Source organism: Protopterus annectens, chromosome 2.part0, assembly GCF_019279795.1.
Source record: "Protopterus annectens isolate FY-2018-M chromosome 2.part0, PAN1.0, whole genome shotgun sequence".
NCBI classification, from domain to species: Eukaryota; Metazoa; Chordata; order Ceratodontiformes; family Protopteridae; genus Protopterus; species Protopterus annectens.
Genome location: NC_056728.1, coordinates 985,793,767 through 985,815,962, shown reverse-complemented (window position 1 = coordinate 985,815,962; position 22,196 = coordinate 985,793,767). Strand labels below are relative to the sequence as shown.

The 22,196-nt window shown below is 40.7% G+C and overlaps 1 protein-coding gene across 8 annotated transcripts in view; it reads right to left on the bottom strand.

Annotated features, from left to right (window-relative positions):
- Positions 1-22,196, bottom strand: part of MPDZ (multiple PDZ domain crumbs cell polarity complex component) — a 3,829,210-nt gene that overhangs the window by 2,957,552 nt on the left and 849,462 nt on the right. For all 8 annotated transcript variants that reach the window (XM_044061234.1, XM_044061239.1, XM_044061240.1 and 5 more), the window contains exon 9: positions 6,364-6,478. In XM_044061234.1, coding sequence (XP_043917169.1) covers positions 6,364-6,478 — 115 coding nt within the window. The remainder of the gene's footprint in view (positions 1-6,363; positions 6,479-22,196) is intronic.

Here is a 22,196-nt window from a genome sequence, read left to right as displayed (position 1 = left end):
GGAGGTTTAGGAAGGTTGAGTTGAAGTGGGCAACAGCATTATCTAGAGATAGTGTTTTTAGAATGTTCCAATTTATTAGGGAGTTAGAAAAGGTAATTGGGTTAAAGTTTTTTTGTTTGTGAACAGTAATATAATTGTGTATATGATGTAAGGGTAAAAGGAGTCGGTGTGTGAAGGTGGGTAAGTGGTCACTAAGGGGATCGGGAAGTATACCACTGTCAGAAATAATGGGGATGAGATACATTCTAGAATGCTACCACTAGAGAGGTTTTTTGAGGGGCGGGTTATGGAGTTGATTAGCTGTGAAAAATTATAGAGGTTGATGTTAAGTGGGTTTGTGGGAGACTGAATGGAGGACCAACTGATATTCATGTCTCCTAAGACTATTGTTTCATTGCTAATGTTGGTGGAGAGCCATGAGAGGATGTTCTCAAGTGTATAAATATTGTCACCAGGGGGGATGTAGAGGGAGGCTTTACATATGTGCTTGTGTTTGTTAACTTGAAGTAGTGCTAGGAGTAATTCAGCATTATTGAAGTGGGGAGTAGGTTTGTTATAGGGAGTAACTGACAAGGAGGATGAGTATAGGAGAGCTACTCCTCCCACTTTTTTGTGGAATCTGTCCTTTCTAATGATAGAAAAGTTGGGTGGTGTTATTTCAGAGTCTTTTATGTGGGGTTGTAACCAAGTTTCAGAGATGGATAGGATGTCAGGTTTATTATGTATAAGCCAGGCATGGAGGTTTGGGGTTTTGTTAACTATACTTTGGGAGTTTAAAGAGGTAGGTAGTATGGACTTGTCTAAAGTGGATGAGGTGGGGGGCCAGGGTTAGGATGAATATCTCCTGATAATAGAATGGTAATTAGATACAGGATTAGGTTGGATAGGTAATTGGACAGTTTAGAATATAGATTGGGCTTAATTATGATTATGAAGGATTTGTTAGTTACTAAGGGAGTAGAAAGTTTATGAGGGGTAATAAGTTTGTATGGAAAGAGTAGATTTTTTTTATAGGATATAGGTGGGGAGATATTGGGGTGGTGAGTACAAAGGAGGTGAGGTAAGATGGTTGGTTACATGAAAGGATTGTGAGTGTTTGGTATTAACAGGCTGGGTGAGGTAATAAACATAGGATATGTTGAGGAGAAGTAGTAGTAGAATGGAGATGCATGAGGGTTTTGAAAGCATGATGAAATAGAGCTGTTAAGAGTTGGTATGTTGTTGCTGAGTTATTTATAGGTGCAAGAGTCTTGTATGTACAGAGGGGTAGGTGAGTCTCTAATATTAGTAAGGGAGTGGAGAGTTGAGTGATGGTTGATATGGGGTGGGATAGGGAGTGGGTGTTTACAAAGTAATGGAGACTAATAGGCTAGGTAGGGTATTCTAAGTCAGTTGAGTGATGGTCGATATGGGCGGGATATGGGAGTGGGTGTTGCCAAAGTAATGGAGAGTAATTGGTCAGGTAGGGTAATGGGTGTGGTTGTGAAGGAATAAATGTAGAGGTGCTGGGGGCAGGTGGAAAATGGGGGCAGGGTAGGGGAGCGGAGTGAGCCCGCAGGGCGAACAGAGCGGGTACAGCCAAGGAAGGCAGGATAAGAGCGAGAACCTATCAGTGGAGTGTTGAATGCAGAAGGTAAGTAGAGGGGACAGGGGTTTAGTAGGATAGAGTGGACTATGATGTTTTAAGAAAAAGAGAGAAAAAATAGAGAAGTTAGAACTTAAACAGAATGCAGGTATCACTATTGAATTGTAATGTGACACTCAATGAATCCGACAGTTTACTTTTGGCTCCTGAATTATCAGTAGCTGCACCAAAATATGTTTTTGCTCTACTCCCCCTCAACTCAGCCCCAGCATGCATGCCCAACTCAATTTCTCTCTTTCTATAACCTCTCCTACTAAACTGTCTCCCTAAACTTACAATCTCTTCTTCAAATCTTTGATCATGATTATTAAGGCGGGATACTCAAATCCCTTGCCCTTTCACTATATTATGAAAAATGTGGGGTGGGTGCATGCTAGTTCGATGGAGAAATGAATTCCTATAGCATTCTTTCCTAAATAGACGTGTGCTAAAAATCCCATCAATATCTCTGTCCACTGTGACATCCAGGAAGTCCACAGTAGATCTAGAATACTTAAAAGAAAACTTCAGAAAATTTGTAGTCCCATGTAAGTACTCTATAAATCTAACGAGGTCTATTTCATTTCCACTCCATAACAAATAAACATCATCTACAAAGTGATTATAAAAGCTGATCAAGCTAAGAAATTCATGTCCTTGGAGGACGAACATGTCCTCCCAATATGCCAACACCATGTTGGCGCAGCTATTGGCACAAGATGTGCCCATAGCTAAGCCTGAGGTTTGGATACAATAACTCCCATCGAAAATAAACACATTATTTTCGATGATGGTCTCCATAAGTAGACAAATCAAATCTATTTTATTGCCATCATAGCCATTATGCAGAAATAATTCAGGAGCCAGAAGTAAATCGTCTGATTCATTGACATTGATGATCCAGAGGGAAACAGAATATAAGAAAATACTGCTGTTATTCATGGGTCTTGATGCAGAGAAAGCATTTGATGGACTAAGTGGGAATTTTATGAGTACAGTAATGGAAGCGTGTCCATTTCCTGATCCAGTAATAAGGTTTATGATGTGGATATATGAAAGACTGGAGGCAAGAATTAAAGTAGGAGGGTTCCTGTCTATTAGGTTGTTTGCACCGAGGAACGAAACAGAGGTATCCCTCTTTCCCCTTTGTTATTTGCTTCATATGTACTTAGAGCCATTGGCAAAGAAAATAAGGGACTCAGAAATGAAAGGCTATAACTGGCTTGGTAATTAAGAAAACTTGGCTTTAATTAAACATGATATTATTTTGTAACAGATAGTTCCAGAAAAGGGTATCTCAGTGTTGAGAAACATACTAATACAGTTTTCTTTTTGGGATATAAAACTAATGAAGATAAAACAAAGGCTACAGTCGTAAATTATGCACCCACACACAAATTTGTTAAACACCACCTATATTTATGGGGATATGATAAAATAAAGTGTTTAGGAGGATGGATAAAAAGACTTCCGTTATAGCAGCTAAGGATATGTGGCAAAAGACTACAAAGATAACAGAAAAAGTGAGAAACTGGAAGCTCTTGTTTATGGTTATTGATAGTAAGATACAAGCAGTGAAAATGTTTTAAGCCACTTTAGTTTTACATATGGGCCAGGCACATTTTTATCAAACAAAGAAGTTTGCAGACAATAATAAATAAAGAGTTGAAGAATTTATCTGGGAGGGGAAGACAGCAAACATTAAGTGGGATAAGTTGATCCTTCCAACAGAACAAGGTGGTTTAGGATTACCTGATTTGAAGGTATATTTCAGAGATAAAAAGTTAAGGTTCATATACATAACAGAAGCAGAAGGTTATAATTTCAAATGAAAAGGGGTGATGAAGTGTGGGGAGGGGGTCAATAAATAATGATCGAATGGGATTTGGGATGCAGATCCTTATGAAGAATAATTAAAACCATACAGAATTTTATTATTCATAAATTAGCACAAAGTATTTTAAGAAGTAAGCCAACACTAGAATGGAGAAAGAAGATTTTGCCAATAGGGATGATTGCAAGAAGGGGTACAGAAAATAGGCAAAAGGGGGCTGGAATTTAATGGAGAAAACTGGCAAAGGAGCAAAGGTATTGGGAACAGATAACTAGAGAGGGAAAGGTAATAGAATGGGATGAGGAAAAGATGTTTGGGCTACAGACTAACGTCCGTACCAGGGAATGATATCAGAGTACAGGCAGAGAGAAATGGATAGGGCAAGTTTAAGTGAAACACATGCTTTAGTAGAGCTTTTAGTTGAATGCACAACAGAAGCTGCTCTTAAAAAAAGGATAATTAGTATGACACATAAAATACTGCATGATAACTATAAGAATCAATTACTGAAGGTAAGAAAACACTGGGAAGACAGAATGGAAAAGCAATTTACAAGAGAAACAATGGGAAGACATATGTGCGGCTCCTGAGTATGCAACAAAGTCCAGAAGGTTTAGGATCTTTGCTTGGAAGTGTTTACATAGGTATTTTTATAGCCCAAGCAGACTTCAAATAATTTTTCCACAGGCAGATATCAAATGTTGGAAGTTTGATGGGAAAGAAATAGGTAACTGGGAACATATGTTTTGGGAGTGAAATGAGCTGGCAGACTTTAAAATTCTGCTAAAGAGTACTTTGTGTACTTTATCAGAGATATTGGGTAAGCAAATGCTGAAACAGATAAAATGGAAAAGGGATCTTTAGAAAAGCAAAGGAGCAAATTGCATATAAATAAATGGAAACAGTGCTAATGGTAGATGCAGAATAATGTTCAGGAGGAGGAGTGAGGTTTAAGGGAAGACCGGAATTCAGCAATATATGTAATGTTGGATTAATGATAAATGAGAAGATATGTGATGTAAAATATATGTAAATGGAAAAACTGTTAATTTGGTTTGCTTTCTTTTCCATTAATGCATGTTTGTCTGTATCTTAAGTGATAATTTAATAAAGGTGTTAAAAAAAAAAAGTTCAACTGCCACCACCCTCCTAGCACAGAGGTCAGCATGGAGTTTGTCATTCTGACGTCTGCAGGTGCTGGACTTAAACTGTGTGCATTCATAACAGCTTTTATGTCAAGTTGTTCTCCAAGGCATTACAGACAACACTGGTACTAATCTAGAATAGTAATCTGAAGTCACTAGGACACTTGGAAAACTTCCTTCTGGGCAATGGAATCAAAACCTTTCATCAAAATGCGCCAAGCTCAAAAGCCAAACTGTAAAAGTGCCTGAAAAGAACTGCTTGGCTCAGCAGCTAGCCAGTCCCTCATTTTACAGTGTATCCAGATGATATACAGTAAACTCTCAGTTAACCAGCACCCATGGGGATTGGTAGATGCCATTTAACTGTAGTTTCTGGTTGCTTGAGATTAAAAATAGGTCTGACTAATACTGGACCCTAAACTATTTGTTTGGTTTGACTTGTTCTCAGGTTGGGGAGAGAGGGAATTTATGCCTATGTTCCTTTTTAAAATTCTAAAAGTCTAAAAACGTAGGGTATGTTTCTGCAGGGGGGACAGAAAGTGTAACACATGAAAGTTGTACTATACTTCTTCAATTTTTTTACCAGTTGCTTGAGAGTGCCGGTTGCTTGAGTTCTGGTTAGCAGTTTACTGTAATTCTATGTAAGCAGTTACAGATTCAGTGCAGGACTCTATATTATGTGTCAGTGTGGGTCATAAACTCTCCAGCACTGAGGGATATGTGGGAAAAAGTGCTAAAACTAATGCTGGTTCATTAAGGAGGGTCCCCAATTCATCTTGCTCATGAATTTGAAGACCCAGACGACGATTCTTCACCAGAAGTTAGAGATGGAATAACATTTCACAACAGCATTACCAGTCTGTGCTTTACACAGGATTTTCTTCCACCAAATCCTGACATGTCAAATTTAAAGTTGAAACAAATGTAAATGGACAAGTATCCAAAAGTCAGTGGGTGCACAATTTTAAAAAATTACTTAAATAAGCAATGGAAAATAAACAGCAGCACCTCCAGAGCTAGGCAAGCAATTTCTCCTCAAAAAAAAAAATACTTTAATCTGGCCTGCCTTTTACCTAATGATGGTCTGGAGGCCATACATAATCTTCCTAATGAAATTCTGAAGAGCATGTATAATGAAAAAACAGCACCTCATTTTCTGCAGCTGTATCACAGAATCAGCTAATTACAAATGGACTGACACAACAGCTCATGCTGTTCCATACATGAACCTCTGGGACTACAGTGAACAGTAATTAGACAATCCAACTTTCAATGCTCAAGACTAAGGGCTGCAGTACTACAATTTACAGGGCCATAGCTATGTAAAGTTACATTCGGAATGTCTGTATATAAGCAATACCAAATACTGCTGGGAACTAAAGGCAGAAAACAGTCATTTTCTGAACAGCAGAGGTGAAAAATCTTTTATTAAAATGCACTAGTTCTGTGGTGGAGATGGATGCAGCTGGCCAAACTGCTGGAGGAACAACCAGCCAAGATGAGGCAGGAGTAAGCACCCAAGGCAAATGTGAATGTCTGTATTTTGGAACAACTTTCACCTGCAGACTGTCAATAAAAACAGGTGAACTATCTGAAAACCTTACTGCTGACCAATAATCACAAGATGTAGATGGATTCCACACCTTGCATTTTATGAATATGCATTCTATGCTAGTGTGTGACAACTATAACAAAATTCACTTCATTCACAAAAACAATCACTCATATTTTCTGTCAAATCTGAAGACATCATATATTACCTGAATTTTTGTCACCAATGTATCCAGCAATGGTAATTCCTAGTCCCTGAGCATTTTTAGTTAGCTCTACTTCACATTTTTCTCCATCAAAGCATTTATTCAAAGACGACTCCAGCTAAAAAAATAACGACACAAAAAATCTTGAGAATGAATATCTGTCGTTCTCCTAATGAACCACAAAACCAGTACATTACTATGAATGTTAAACACATGTTGGTGGATACTAATGAAAAGAAGTTGGTATTTACGTAGCACTCCTCACTAGCATGTTGGAATGACTTCATCCAAAGGCTACAGATATACAGCAGAAGTTGTTTCACATGCACCTAACTACCCCCTCACCAGATTATCATGAAGGTACCCCCTTCTACACATGCTGAACACCAAATATAATCACTACAATTACAGAGCTAAGTAGATTTAATAAAGATCATGAAAAGAGTTCTGAACATCTGAGTTCTTTTTCATCTTAATCACAGGGTACATAAATAAATAAGAGACAAAAGTAAATACAGTGAAGACTCCAAAGAATTCTTCCTTGGGTAGAGTGGAAATGTTGAAGGAGTGATGGGGAAGAAAGAGGTAATTGGGAACATACATTTTGAGAGTGTAATGAGTTGGCAGATTTTAAAAATGGACTGCACACTTCTCTGTCAGAAATACTGGATGAGCAAATTAGTATAACCAAGTAAATGATTTTTTTAGCTGTGGTACAGAATCTGAACTGCCCAGACATATTAAATAATGTCTTGCTGAGTTTAATACTGGTGGTTGTGAAAAAAAAATGCTAGAAAATTAAAATCAAAGGCTAATATAACTGTGCTAGAAGTAGTGAATATAGTAAAGGAAAGAAAAGAACTGAAAGTCGGATCTTTAGAAAAGTGTAGGAGCAAATTACATACAAAAAATGGGAACTGAGGGAACAATACATGCAGAATAAGTTTTTGGAGGAGGAATGAGGGTTAAGGGAAGACAGGAACTGAATGAGCTATGTCAATTGACAGTGACTATATAGAAGATCACAATGTATAATGTTTGTAAATGAAAATATGGTTTATTTTCACTTATGCAAATGTATGCTTGCCTGTGTCATAAGTGATAGTCCAATAAAAATGTTTTTGTTTAAAAAAAGTAAATACAGTGAGGTTATTAAATCTTTTTGTCACAAACACTTCTTCACATCTTAAACATCTAAACAACTTATAAACGCATCCAAAAAACAGCTGTGAGGCAGTTAACCAGTTCTCAGTCACAAAATCAAATCCAAAAAGAAAAAGAAAACTGGAAACACTCTAAAACAACAAATGTTTAATCCAAGTTCAAGTCTGCAAGTAAATACTTTCACCTTCACGGCTTCTTCAGGCGAAATAAATACTATCAATTAAACAACATAACTTAAATACAATTTTAAAAGTCACATGACTCTAATTACACCTTCTGATGCAGCATATTTAAACAAGGCTTTAAAGTAAAACTATCATTAAGACAAGGTGGTACAAACGCTCTCATCCTTAAAATCCAATTCATCTCTTCATTTTCAGTTAAAAGTTTTATATTCCCACCCCGCAATGGTCTACAAATTACTTTTAAAATCATAAACTTAAAACTATGTTGATCTCCTTTCTCTATAATGTGCTTACTAAGAGCATTTAACTACTCTATGTCTTATATCACTGAGATGACAGGCTATACGCTCTTTAAATTTCCTGTTTGTCATACCCACATAAAAAGCATCACAGATTTCACTCTTAGCTAAATATATTAAATTGCTTGTGTTGAAATTCCCATATGCATGTAAAACAAACTCTCTACATGTTATGGGATGTGTAATGGATTTCTCTGTGAACATATGCTTGCAGCAAACAATTCCCACATTTAATTGTACCTTGTTTCACATTTCCTCCCTTAAATAATTCCTTGGGTTGCTCCTTATAACATAACATCTGTTTCAAAGTGTTCTTCCTTTTGTACCCGAAAGCTGGTAGATCCCCTCCCTTAATGCTGGGACATCCCTTAAAATTGACTAGTGTTGCCTAGTAATATTTTTTACTGCTTCAGTGTTCCTGTTATAGGTAAGCATACACTTCATTTTATTTACTTGCAGTCCTGCTCTAACTCTATAATGACTCACACTACCAAAATAGGGCTGAAGCCCTCTGCTTAGTCTTTGCTGTTATATGCTCCTATTAGCAACATGGACTTCAGACTCTGGGTAACCCCTATTTAAAAAGTCGGAGACCACAACATCCAATTGCTTGGACATCCTATCATGTACAGTATTTAGTCTAACTACTCCTTGCATCTGATTTTTTACATACAGAGATCCCACAACATTCAGAGAAGTAGATGCCAAACAAAAGCGGTCCCAGGACTGAACCCTGAGGTACGCCACTTGTCACTTGTCTGGAGCTAGATTTGGAGTCGGCTACTTTTACAGTGTGGGTTCTATCAGTAAGCCAGTTGGCAACCCATCGAGTGAAGTAGGGATTAATGCCCAGCTTAGTAAGTCTATCTATGATTCCAGAGTTGGGGATGGTGACAAAGGCCTTGACGAGGTCCAGATAGGCTGTGTGGACTGCCTTACCCTCATCCATGGCTCTGGAGACTGATTCGAAGAAGTCAATCAGATTCAGGACACAAGATTGGCCCTTCACAAACCTAAACTGAGTGTGCTCCGGTGTTTGAAGGCTGCCAATGTCTTTGTTTATAAGTTCCATGATAATACGTTCCATGGCCTTGCAGATCAGGCTCGTCAGACTGATGTGGGGTAGCTCACAGGATCCTAGGTGGATCCGCCCTTGTGGAGTGGGATAACTGTAGCTGTGTGCCACTCAGTGGGCAGGAAGCCTGAGGTGGGGCTATGATTAAAGATGACACTTAAGTGAGGTGCCAGTTCATTTTGTAGTTCATGTAGTACACAGCCCAGGAAGTCATCTGGTCCCATGGATGCTGTATTCTTAGCTTTGGAGAGTGCATTTTTTACCTGTGTGGCCATTATTACCGGAATTTGGCAATCTTCTGATACTGAGATGGGCCATTTAGGGGGTGAGAGGGGGGTGAATTGATCTACCATTAACTGGGAAAACTACTCGTGTAGCAACACCTTTACCCAACGGTTCTTGGAATTCATAAATTCCAATGCCCTGGAACAGACTCCTGAGAACAGTGGAACCAAATTAGCTCTATGCCTAGAAGCTAAAATCCAACAATGGGAATATGAAATAAGGGGTGTGAGGAGTAGCAAGTGGCAGCTGCATGAGGCAGTCTATCTAATTGAACCTTAAGAGTAGATGGAGATGAACCTGCATGGAAGAGTTCAGCAAGAAAATCAGGACTAGTTGGATGGAAGCGGTGAAAAGGACTCTATCCTTTTCCTTATGAAAAGCGTTAAGAAGCTTCCAAATAAATCACAGTGGAAGATTTATGTGGAAGATTTATGATATCTCTAAAAATATCTATGAAAGAGATTGAGAAAGCCTGGCTACGGTTGGTGGAGGGACCAAGGAACCACACTTGTCGAGGCCCAGTAGTAGCAAATGAGGATCAACAATGCCTTCGTGCGACACAGGGGTATGATCTGGTTCCGCCTTGTTTGTTGATGTACCACACTACAGACATATTGTGTCTGGATTGGAACAACTAATCCATAGTCCCACGAGGGACTCCAATATCCTGGACCTGGTCATTACCAACACGGGAAATCGATGCTCCACACCTGTGGTCTGACCATAAGCTAAACACCAGCCCCACCCCCCAGCAAGGAAACATCCATAAAAAACTTCTCCCAGGCCATCTTCTTGCTACTCAAGTCAGAAGTCACAAATTTCATGACACCCATGCAGATGGGAACTGAAAGTTCGACTGCCAAATCCTACACTAAAGCACTGTATGAGCACATCCACTCGTGCATGAATCGTGCCATCCCAAATGGAATCAAGACGCTCCCCTCCAAAAAAAAGGAAGCCAATCTAGTGGTTCCATCATAAACAAACTATACAACAAAAGGAAGAAACTGTTGCAGAAAAGAGGAAAACCCCAGGATGCAAAAAACTCCCTTACCAGACTCAGTAAGAAGCTGAGATCCGTCATAAAATCCTGCAAAGCTAGTTACGAAAATAAAATTGCCAAAGATTCTAAAGACAACCACAAGGCATTCTATAGCTATGTCAAATATCTAAATGGCAATGCTTAGATCTGCTCTGAGTTACAACAGAATGGCATTAAATATACTGATCCCAAGGACATTGCCAATATCCTGGAAGATCGATTCCGTGCCAACTTCACCCCCCCCTCACTCCCAAAAGGGCCCATCTGAATTCCGAAAGATTGACAAATTCCAGTACTCACGGCCACACAGGTAAAAAAACGCACTCTCCAAAGCTAAGAATACAGCATCCACGGGAACAAACGACATCCCGGGCTGTGTACTACATGAACTACAAAATGAATTGGCACCTCACCTAAGTGTCATGTTTAATCATAGCCTCACCTCAATCTTCGTGCCCACTGAGTGGCGCACAGCTACAGTTATCCCACTCCACAAGGGGGGGTCCACCTTGGATCCTGGGAACTACTGTCCCATCAGTCTGACGAGACTGATCTGCAAGGCCATGGAACGTATTATCATGGAACTTATAAACAAAGACACTGGCAAACTTCAAACACTGGACCCCACCCAGTTTGGGTTTGTGAAAGGCCGATCGTTTCTCCTGACTGACTTCTTCGAATTAGTCTCCAGAGCCGTGGACGAGGGTAAGGCAGTCCACACAGCCTATCAGGACCTCACCAAGGCCTTCAACACCACCCCCCACTCTGGAATCACTGATAAACTTACTAAGCTGGGCATAAATCCCTACGTCACTTGATGGGTTGCCAACTGGCTTACTGATGGAACCCACACTGTAAAAGTAGTTGACTTCAAATCCAGCTCCAGACAAGTGGAGTAGCTCAGGCTTCAGCCCTGGGACTGCTCTTGTTTGGCATCTACTTCTCTAAAGTACAGGCCAACACTAAGGGACTCTGGCTAACAAAGTTCGCAGATGACTGCAAACTGGGAGCCATTACTGAATCCCCAAATTATGTGGATATTCTACAAAAGGGCCTTACAGAAACAGATGCTTGGTGCCAGAGCCATAGGCTCAAGCTCAATGCCACTAAGTGTACAGTTATCCCCTTTGGGAAAAACCAAGTACCCATGAATTACCACATAGGTGGGAGTACACTAAACACCGAAAGTGTGATAAGAGACTTAGGAACACAGTTGGACAGTGGTCTCACCTTCGATAACCACATCGCCACAACAGTCAGGAAATCCTTTTATGTGGCACACTTCATCACTAAGGGCCTTTCATCCAGGAAAAAAGAAGGACATTGTCCCACTGTACTCATCCCTCATTAGACCCATCATAGAGTACAATGCCCATTTGGTATGTACCTCACAAAACATGTGCAACAACTGGAAAGGCCGCAGAAACACCTCACTAAAAGAATCACAGGCCTAAAGCAGATGCCCTATGCTGACTGACTAAAAACACTCGAGCTATACTCTGTCGCATATCGTCTACTCAGAGGCAATCTCTGCTTAACATACAAGGCCATGTCAAACCCAGAGCTGTTGGACATGCTACACTTAAAGAAATCCCAATCTATCCGAGCCACACCCTCCAGGGACCTAAACCTTGTCATCTCAATGAACAAAACATGTTGGAGGGATAGGTTCCTGACCTAGAGACTCCCCATACTCTGGAATAGACTGCACATACATGTCAAGCAGAGCTTGGCCCTCTTCAAAAGGAACCTTGATGACTGGATGGGAGATAGGAAATTTACCCCGGGATCACGTCAGTCACCCTGCTAGAAAGGGGTCCAGGGAAGTAAATATTGTAGGAAGAAATAGTCGGGGAATTGTTATGGCTAGGCTTGTACCGATAGTCTAGTACCAACCTATGAAATGATTACAGGGTCATAGGACACTATTAGGCTGAAGGGCCAACATCACATGAAATCCTAGCCATTATTATAAACTGAAAGTAAAAATGGCTATATGCATATTATGGAAAATAGTACGACTACTGTGCAGGTGATACAATCCCCACATCTGCCAGTAATCCCGGAGAGTATCACAGCACCAGCTGCTGAGCCAGTGCTACCTGAGAGTGCAGGTAGTGCAGCGGCAGCAGAGAGATAGTACTGCTAGGTTGTATCCCAGATGTGCTGGGCATCAGAGCCGGAGCCGGTGGAGCGGAAGGGCTGGATGAAAAACTGCAGTTGGCCTACCTCGCTGTGCTGTAAACCATTTTGTGATTTGTCAAAGATGGATGACATGGAAACGTTTTGAAAACACATAGGGAAAAATAAAAGAGATAAGGGTTGGAGTTTGATAAAAAAAAAAACATATAAAGTTAGTACCATCATATGTGACACACAATGCATCATCACAGTTATAAAGTACTTTATCTGAACATTTACATTTAAGTATACTTCTTAACAACTACGAACTATAATTAAGGATGGCTTAAAGTATGTTGCACGTATACTTGGTCCGATTATACAGATTAAGTTAACATCAAGGCAATGTTGCCACTTGTACAGAAACTGATTTATGTAATTATTTTTAAAGGATTTAACTATTTATTTGTGGTATTGTATTTGAAATCACAATGCCTGACTACAGTCTCAGACTTGACTGTTACAGCTGACTTGTGCTACAGACTGAAGCATGTATGCTTGTTTTTACAGCTAGGATATGCATGGTTACTTTGCTACAACTTTATAGAAAAAAAATAATTTAAAAATCTACAATACTTCTATTGTGCTACATGCATACCCCTTGCTTCCCTCAGTCTCTCTCTATACACTCAGTATGTGCCTCTCTATTCTCCATAATCTCTGCATTAGCTGCGGAATAAAGAGAAGAGATCAAGAGAAGAGCATTATGCATACCAGTCTACATGCAGCTTTCTATCTAACAAATTCTCTTTAGCAGTATACTTAAACTGTGGGATGTTACCAGTCCTGAACTCATCCAGCCACTGGTTGAGTGTATCCCTCTTGAACCTTTACAAGTCATTAAAGTGATGCCTACACTGTTCTCCAGTGAGTGGAATGCCAGTCACACTGGAGACAGCCTTGGCCAGACTATTCCAAGCCTCAGACTGGTATCGGTAGCTAGTATAGTACCCCTTGCAAAAGCCTTCAACTGTGGTGCTTTACAAGGAATCCAATGAAGATTCTGAACTCCTCAACACCCCACCTCTATGCCCTAAATTGGGCACCTTCACTTCTACCACCAGACATGTCTAACCAGGGAGAACAGCAATAGTGAAGAATGATTTCCCCCCAATGCATGTTATTGTGTTTACTGGTAGTGAGCAAACACAAACAATGATGGCAACCGTGTTTGTGTGATGTTAAGCAGACAGCAACAGTGCCGAATAAAGAGGAAAGCAGTTTTGGAAACTGGAAGGTTACTCTGACAGTTGGCATTAGTTTGAGGGTTGTTGCTGCTGTAACTGATAAGTGATTTACTGTACTAAGAGCATAAATTTTATGACCTGACATTTTTTATCTGGTTTTACAAAATGATAAAATTATTTTTTACAATGTGGGATTCAAACCTATGCATTTAGGGACAAACCATTTTCTTCCACAGTGGTGATTTTTCATCCTTGTCACAGACAAAGTGCATCTCAGACATACTCATTAACCTATACACATGACAGACTGAGCAGTTAACCACATATGTGTGTGACCTGGCAAGGTCCTGGTTTATGCACCCCTCTGTGTATGACTATTATTGAAGTCTGAAGAGCATCCAAGGCCAGAGAACACAATTATAATTAGAGAAACATACTATTCAGTATACCCTCACACATACAAGTAATTTCTACGAGTTTATTAAAACTGAGTGCATAACCCTTAATAAAATTGGGAGTGTGTGATCATTTTTTTTCACGTGAATGTTAATATAAAGTAAAATGGAACAGTAAAAAAATATTTGGAATTTGCTGTATTAGAACCCAGGACAACCTGAATTGCAGCCCTACACTTATAGCTGTCACAGGAATAGTTAAATAACAGTTGCACATTTTCCTACTCATTGCTAACTTCTGTCTGTTAACCACCGTGCACCTCCGCTTAGCATATTTGTACAGTGCTCAACATACATAACAGAATGCATCTGTTTTGAAACTGTCTACTGTCTGCTTCCTCTCTGCAGGTGTTCCAGACCTGCAGGTGTTGGGGAGGTTTGTTAACCACTGTGCAACTTCACTTAGCGGATTTGCGCAATGGAAAGCAAAAAATGCAACTATGCATTCTTTTTGAATTTGAGAACATCTCTATGCTGTCTGCAGGTGTTCGGTTTGCTTCTCATGTGGGCTATTAGTCCAGGTTTGCGAGATGGTATGCGTCGCGCAAATAAGACATGTAAAGCTAAATTTGTTTTAGCCATGTCAGCAGTGTTTATTCGGTTTCATCCTTAAAAGACAAAGGTGGGACTTGAACCATGATTTACAGATAGTATATGCTGTGTGGATCAACGTGTTTAGCAGATGTGCTACATAGGTGTTTTACAGGTGTAGCCGATGTACTGGTCATCAAAGAAGTATATTACATGACATTTACTGTGCATCAGTTTCCCATGTTTGAGCTAAGCCGCCCACCATGCAAACACTGGCATTAAAAAAAAAAAAAGAAAAAAGGAAATCTATAAAATAAACATTATAAAATATATGTTAGTACACATGACAGATTTTTACCCATGCCTGGATTTGGAATTTCACACCAATGAACCTTAAAAACACAGTACGGGTCACAGGATCATAGGAAGTTACTAGGCTATTGGTCCTGAGGCCTATATAAGCCTAGCCAAGAGTTTTGCCCATGTTTGGAAAAGTCAGTACCCAAAGCCCCTGTCCAGCAGGGACACAGGTGGAATCCCAGGGGTGTACTTTCTGTTTTCCATTCAGTTATCCAGGTTGCGCTTGAAAAGGGATAATGAGGTACTCTGCTTGACATGGAGAGGGAGTCTATTCGACAGATGCGGGAGTCTCTGCAACACAAATCTGTCCTGCCAACAAGTCCTACTGATGTCACAGACAAGGTTGTGGTCATGTGTGCAGGTTACTAGAGTGGAACTTGAATAATGGATATGCAGCAGTCCCATCAAGGCAGGGTCTGAGATTGCTTTGTTTGCCAAACAGAGGTCACCTCTGAGGAGTCTGTACGAAACTGAGTAGAGGGACAGGGCTTTTAGCTTATCTGTGTAGGGTAGGTGTTTGAGGCCCTGGATTCTTCTGGTGAGGAACCTCTGTGGTCTCTCCAGCTGCTGCATGTGCTTTGCGGTGTACATGCCAAAGGCAGTGCTGTACTCAATAATTGGCCTTATAAGGAAAGAATACAGGGATGTTATGACCTCCTTGTCCCTGGATGAGATACCCTTACTTATGAGGTGGGTCATGTAGAAAGCCTTCCGTACAACAGAAGCAACATGGTGGTCAAAAGTCAGGCTGCTATCAACCTGGGTACCCAAATCTCTCACGACTGATTGCGTGCTTAGGACGTTGTTATTAATGTGATATGTGGGGACATCACTCTCAAAAAGGAGATGATGCATTTTTTGGCATTCAACTTGAGGCCATGTTTCTGGCACCAGTCATTTGGGTGAGACCCTCTTGGAGGATGTCCACATCATTTGGGAAATTGATGACCATGCCCATCTTGTAGTCATCTGCAAATCTGGTCAGCCATAGCCCACTGGTTTTGGCCTGCACCTCAGAGAAGTATATCCTGGATAATAGAGGCCCAAGACCAATCCCTGGGGTACGCTGCTAGTTACTGGTCTACTGCCTGGGGTGGCTTTCCCTATTTTGATTAGGTGGGTTCCATCAGTGAGCCAGTTTGCTTCCCATCTGATAACATATGGATTGATGCCTAATTGAGAGAGTTTATCTATTATGCCTGAGTGAGGAATGGTGTCAAAGGCTTTGGGCAGGTCAAGGTAGGAGGTGTGGATGGTCTTCCCCTCGTCCAAGGCTTTGGTGACTGTCTCAAAGAAGTCAACCAGATTTTAACAGACATGACTTCCCCTTGACAAAGTCAAACTGTGTGGGGTTGAGTGTTTGGAGAATGCCAATGTCCCTGTTAATGAGGTCGATGACAATCTGTTCAATGGCCTTACAGATCAGGCTAGTTAGGCTGATGGGTCTATAATTTCCCAGACTGGTGGATGCTCCACCTTTGTGTAAAGGGATGGATAGTGGGTGTCCTCCACTCAGCTGGGACAAAGCCGGTACCTCAGGCTTTGGTTGAATATGGTGCCTAATGGTGCTGCAAGTTCAAGCCAGAGTTCATGTAGGATGCAGCCTGGGATGTTATCAGGTCCTATGGAGGCTGTATTTTTTTTACAAGAGGGCAGTGATGACCTGTTTCCTAGAGATAAGGGGAGGGGGGGATGTACTGGGGATGTCCTGGTTTTCTGATGGGGGGGGCAGAGGGGTGAAGTTTTCACTGAATCTGTCAGCCAGTAGGTTGGTTATATCTACAGCATTTGTGTATGTGGTGTCCTTGGCCACCAGTTCTGAACAGATCTGGGTGCTTCCTTTGAGATTGGGGACATATGTGAAGAAGGCCTTATGAATGTCTCTAGAAGATGTGGCCAATTTGAATTTGAAGTTGGCTTTAGAAGATTTCACTAGTGCTCTTACTTGCTTGTTTAGGCTAAGAAGAGATTGCTTCCAATTGGGCAGCAGCTCCTTCTTGGTCCTGGAGAGCAATTTTTACTTTTGTTACATAGTTTATTTATTGCAGAAGTCCACCAGACAGGTTTACTCTTCCTTGTGCAGGATTATTTTGTCCTATAAGGTATTCCTGATTCTATTCATCTATACAAGTGCTCATATAGTACTTTGGTGTAGCTTTGGACATTGGTACCAGTTCCAACAGAGGGGAAGGGGGTTATGAAGCTGTTTATACCATCCCTCAGGAGATTATAATCAGCTTTGGAGACTTTTTTGTTTAACTCTAGCTAGAGGGGGGTCAAGGGGGATGCTGACTTTGGAAGTAACCACTTTATGGTCGGATCTTACCAGGGTGGAAGATACTGCAGGGGTGTTGCAGTTGTTACTCATGTTGGTTAAGACCAAGTCCAAGATATTATCACCTCTTGTGGGGTATCAACTAGCTGTTTCAAGGCATTTGCATTGATAAACTTGAGGAATCTCTGGGCATTTGCATTCTGGCAGGAGTAGTTTTTCCAATCTAAGGATCAGGGTAATGGGCTAAATCTTGATAGATTTGAAGAGGTCCAAACAGGTGGAATGGGCAATCTTGAGTCAAATTTGGTGGCCTGTAGCTCATTAAGATTTGAATAGGGGTCTTGTAAATAGTTAACTGCACCTGGAGTGTCTCCTGTGCATCATACTGTTTGACCAGCCTGGAGGTATGTGTCTTTAATATATATTGAAACTCCACCTCCTTTGGCTTTGCTGCCCACAGTGTGGGGTCTGACGGTATGCTAGGATGAGGAACCAGATAAGGCTGGGGAGTTCTCTGCAGCTTTGAACCAGGTTTTATGTGACTGCACAAATGTCAGCATCTAACAGGGTTAAGAATGCTTGCAATGAGTGCAGTTTCATGTTTAGGGTCCTAGTGTTTAGCAGCATGACCTTTAATTTGCATTTTGTTGAATTTTTTATGTTGGTTTTATTGACCTCAAGACTTTTCCTAAAAAAGGCACTATGGGGGAGGCAAGGGCCTTTGCCAGACGCCTGAAGCCCAAGTAAGACAGATGCAGGTCATTGCTAGCAAAGCATCGTGGTCTGTCAATCATATCTTTCCAGGCTGTCAGGTACAGGATCCCCCTGGAATGACGCCCAAAACAAAGCCAATTGTTAAAGTCAATCAATTTCTTGTTTGTATTGAGGTATCATTCTGGGTGACAGTAGAATGCTGCTTAAGGCAAGGGACATGCCTGCCTGGAACACATATTCAGTGAGCTTAATCCTGTCTCTCTTCATATAGTCCAGGGAAGTACGTCTCAAATTGTTCGCCCCAACATGAACTATGACAAAGTCATAACAGTACCTGTTGTTGAGTGTGTGTGTGTGATATGGTGGATTCTGGCACCTGACAAACAACTAACCGTGACTTTCACCTTATCCAGCTTGGTGAGAGGCACATCTGTGTGTCTTACAATGGGGTCTCCTATGACTAATATGTTCAGCTTATGGTTAGACCTTTGTGGCTGCGAGACACAGATGGGTAGACTATTTGTGGTATGTGGCATGGAGGGTTGTGGAGTTCATGTGTGTTTTTGCCACCGAGGACTCCTTTGTTTGGTATGTTTTTGTTGAGTACCTCCACATATGTGGGGTGTGTGTTGTGTAGTGATTGTGTTGATAACTTTCTTAGTGCCAGACATACTGGACTGTGAGGGAGACAGTATAGACTCTAAGATCTTAATGTAAATGAATCTCTCACAAATTGCGTTCCTAGGTGGTAATAGTAGACTGTTGTCCTTGTACATGAGGCAGTTGCTACAGTGTCTCAGGATGCCCATATCAACCAGGCTGGGAGGAGAAACTGTAGGAAATTGTCCATCCATATTTGTCAGAATCTGAGGGAGAGAGGCCAGGGAGAGCTAAGTGGTAGGCCTAAAGCCCAAGAGCTTAAACCAAAACTAAGAGGCTTAGAATAACACAATTTAAACAGGCTAAAAACAAGCAGGAATAAATGCAGCACAAAAGATGCAACTGAACACTTTAGAGAACAAGTAGCCAAAAAAGCAAGATGAAGTATTAGGAGTAGGAGGAGGAAACACAAATACTGTAAAAGCAGCTGAATAAAGTTTTTTTTTGTACAGTGGAAAGGGAGAAAGGAGGAACAGAAGACAAGTCAAGTTTAAGAAACTATGGGGGTTGGCCTTCCCAAATGTTCTTTCCGTATTACTTAGAATTTTTTCTGTAGTAAGTAGATATCCCGCTTTGCTATAGAACCACCTCTGCAGCAGAGAAAGAAAATCACTGTGCATACAAGCAAGTATAATATCATCCACAATATTAACAAGACATATGGCACTTGTACACTTCTGAATTGTTTGCAAATGTATTAATTTCAGATGTAGTGCAGTGACTGCTCACACGACCATTTATGATTATTGCTTGCAGAAATGCTTTAGCTTTATTCAGTATCCATTCTTCTCTTATCTGAGCAGTAATCTGACACATGCAGGTTTGTAAGGCATTTTGTATCATTCTCTTTAAAATGTGAGAATATTAAATGGCAATAATATACATTTTTCAACAAATGCAGGGGTAATTGGATGTTACTGAACAGAAACTGTGAAATGTTGCTGCTTACTTCCATTTAAAACCTTGATACAATTACTTCTACACTAAGTCTAACCTGGCTGACACATCCACTGGAGGTAGAGGAGTCTGAATTTGCTGCTGTGTTTTCCTTCTCCTTACCAATTATCCTTCAAGGTTCCTATCCATTAGCAACAAACGCTGAGGGAGTGCCTGTACTATGTTTGCATCTGTTAGACTGAGCCAAGATTCTGTGAGTCATCATTTCTAATGAGTTTACAACTCATTTTCATCTTGACCGTGCTCACAGGCTTGAATCTACAATATAAAAAGGTAACAATGTAGCTAGGGAACCTGAAGGCGAGGAGACTTCTTTATCTGGCTAACACAGAAGACTGCTATTACTTTGGATTTATCTGCACAGAGGAATACTGATCTTGATAAGGTATTATTGTATTTTTCATTAATGTACTGGATATTTTCACTTCACTAAGAAAATATTTTTATGTATATATGCGTTAGCAAATACTACTTTTGTCTGTATGCACTTCTTAGAAATTTACTGATGGCATTTTTGTTACTTTCTGAGATGCACAGCCTTACTTCACTGTTATCATAAGTGTTAATGTTACAACTGTTTTTCATTACACTCTTCTATTGTTATTTCAGTGAAATGTAAATGCCCTATACTGTCAATGACATAGGGGTGTTAGCATTCTAGGATGGCCCATAGACACCTCTAGGGGAGTGCTGGCCACAGTAGAGGTGACTGGCAGCTGCATAAAATTGACTGTTACATAGGAAATGTGTACACATGTTTTTGGGACAGTTTGTTTGACAACACTTGTAACAAATCACTCATGTTTTATTCCTCTGTTTGGCATAGAAATGTCATGGGGTGGGAGAGCTAAGTTCCATCTCTACATTGCCACAACCAAAATGTTTTGACAAAGGTTTGCTTTGCTATTGTTACTCCTTGTTTTGGATCAAACCTTTGTTTGTGTGAAACTGTGATATGTTACAACCACATAACCCTTTTTATGTTTGAATAACTTGAAAGTTTTTTGTTTCTCCAGTGGGTAATATTGAAAAATTAAGAATGTGTGTTATATCTAAGCAGGACTTGATTTATGCAATATTTATGTGTAGTATCCTTCATTTCTTTTTATGTCACCTAGGACTATTGTACCCAAGCATCCCAATCCCCTTAACCCCCCATTAAGTGACTCCAAAAACAACGTCACTGTCCAAGCATTTCGGGAACACAGCACCTTTCTGCTTGAGAGGACGTGGGGATATGTCTGGAAGAATGCCAATTTGGAACCAGATTGTGAACGATGTGAACACTGTTGGGGGATGCAGCAGGATATATGAAGAGGTGTGTCATAAAGCCACTGACCTTATTTCATTGCCCTGGAAGAGAGCATCTACAGTGGCCCATGGACAGCTAGCTACTGGGGGGGGGGGCTGCTACAGAGCCACCACTGACACCAGATGAAGAGCCCCTGTCCACTGTCAGGGAACCAGAGAGCTCAGTGGAAAATGCACAACATCATTTGATTGATGTCTGTGCTATTGATTCAGGGAGGACAAGTATGTCCCAGGAGGAGCTTCCAGGTACGCTTACCTATATATTAAAATACTGAAAGCAATACTTAAGTTGGTTTAAGATTTTTTTGTTTTTGGTGAGGAATAGCTATAAGACTGATACAGTTAACAAAACATTCTGGTTCATTACACATGGGCTTGGAGTGCATGTGTCATCCAAGTTTCTGTTAAATGCATCTTTAATGAACATGTCCTTACATTTTGCCTAACTTCTTCCAGGACCATTCTCTCTAGCAAGTGTGGAATCATCTGCATAAGGTAAGCCAAATATTTTTATTTCAATACTGATAAGCATTTCACAGAAATATTCATTTATTTGTATGTGTGAGGTGGGTGTCAGGACTGTTGTGTGTATTGCTGTACTGCCTGAGATAGTGGCACAAGTGTTTGTATGTCATCATATATTGAACTATAGTAGTGTAGCTATTGATCTCTCTCCTGTGTTTGTTGCTTATTATCACAGGTGATCCTGACAGTGGAATTGTAGGACTCACCTGGTGTCAGCGTATCGGCAGACTCTGATGATGACGGCCAAACACAGGCACAGTTGGGAGGTGCAGGGGTTGAATCTAACACTGAGGTTGACATTCTGCCATCTCTTGCAATTCCATTGGACACAGCCAGTAAGCTTACACAAACCCATTCCAGTGAGCCCTCAGATACCGGACAGGTGGAGAGTGAGACACTTGATCAGGGTAGTGTGGTTACTGCGATTTTAGTGTCTGTTGACTCTGGTTGTAGCCAAAGTATGGGTGAAGTGCCATGCAGGAGGGTTGTTTGAGTTGCTTGGAGGAGGCATGCTGTCCATCCTCCACCTGATCCAGGTGTGTCTTTCCGTGCCACTCAACATGGAGATGCAGGCACATTCCAATAGCTTTGCAGATGTGGCACAGTCTGACATGTGTGACTGCCTCCACT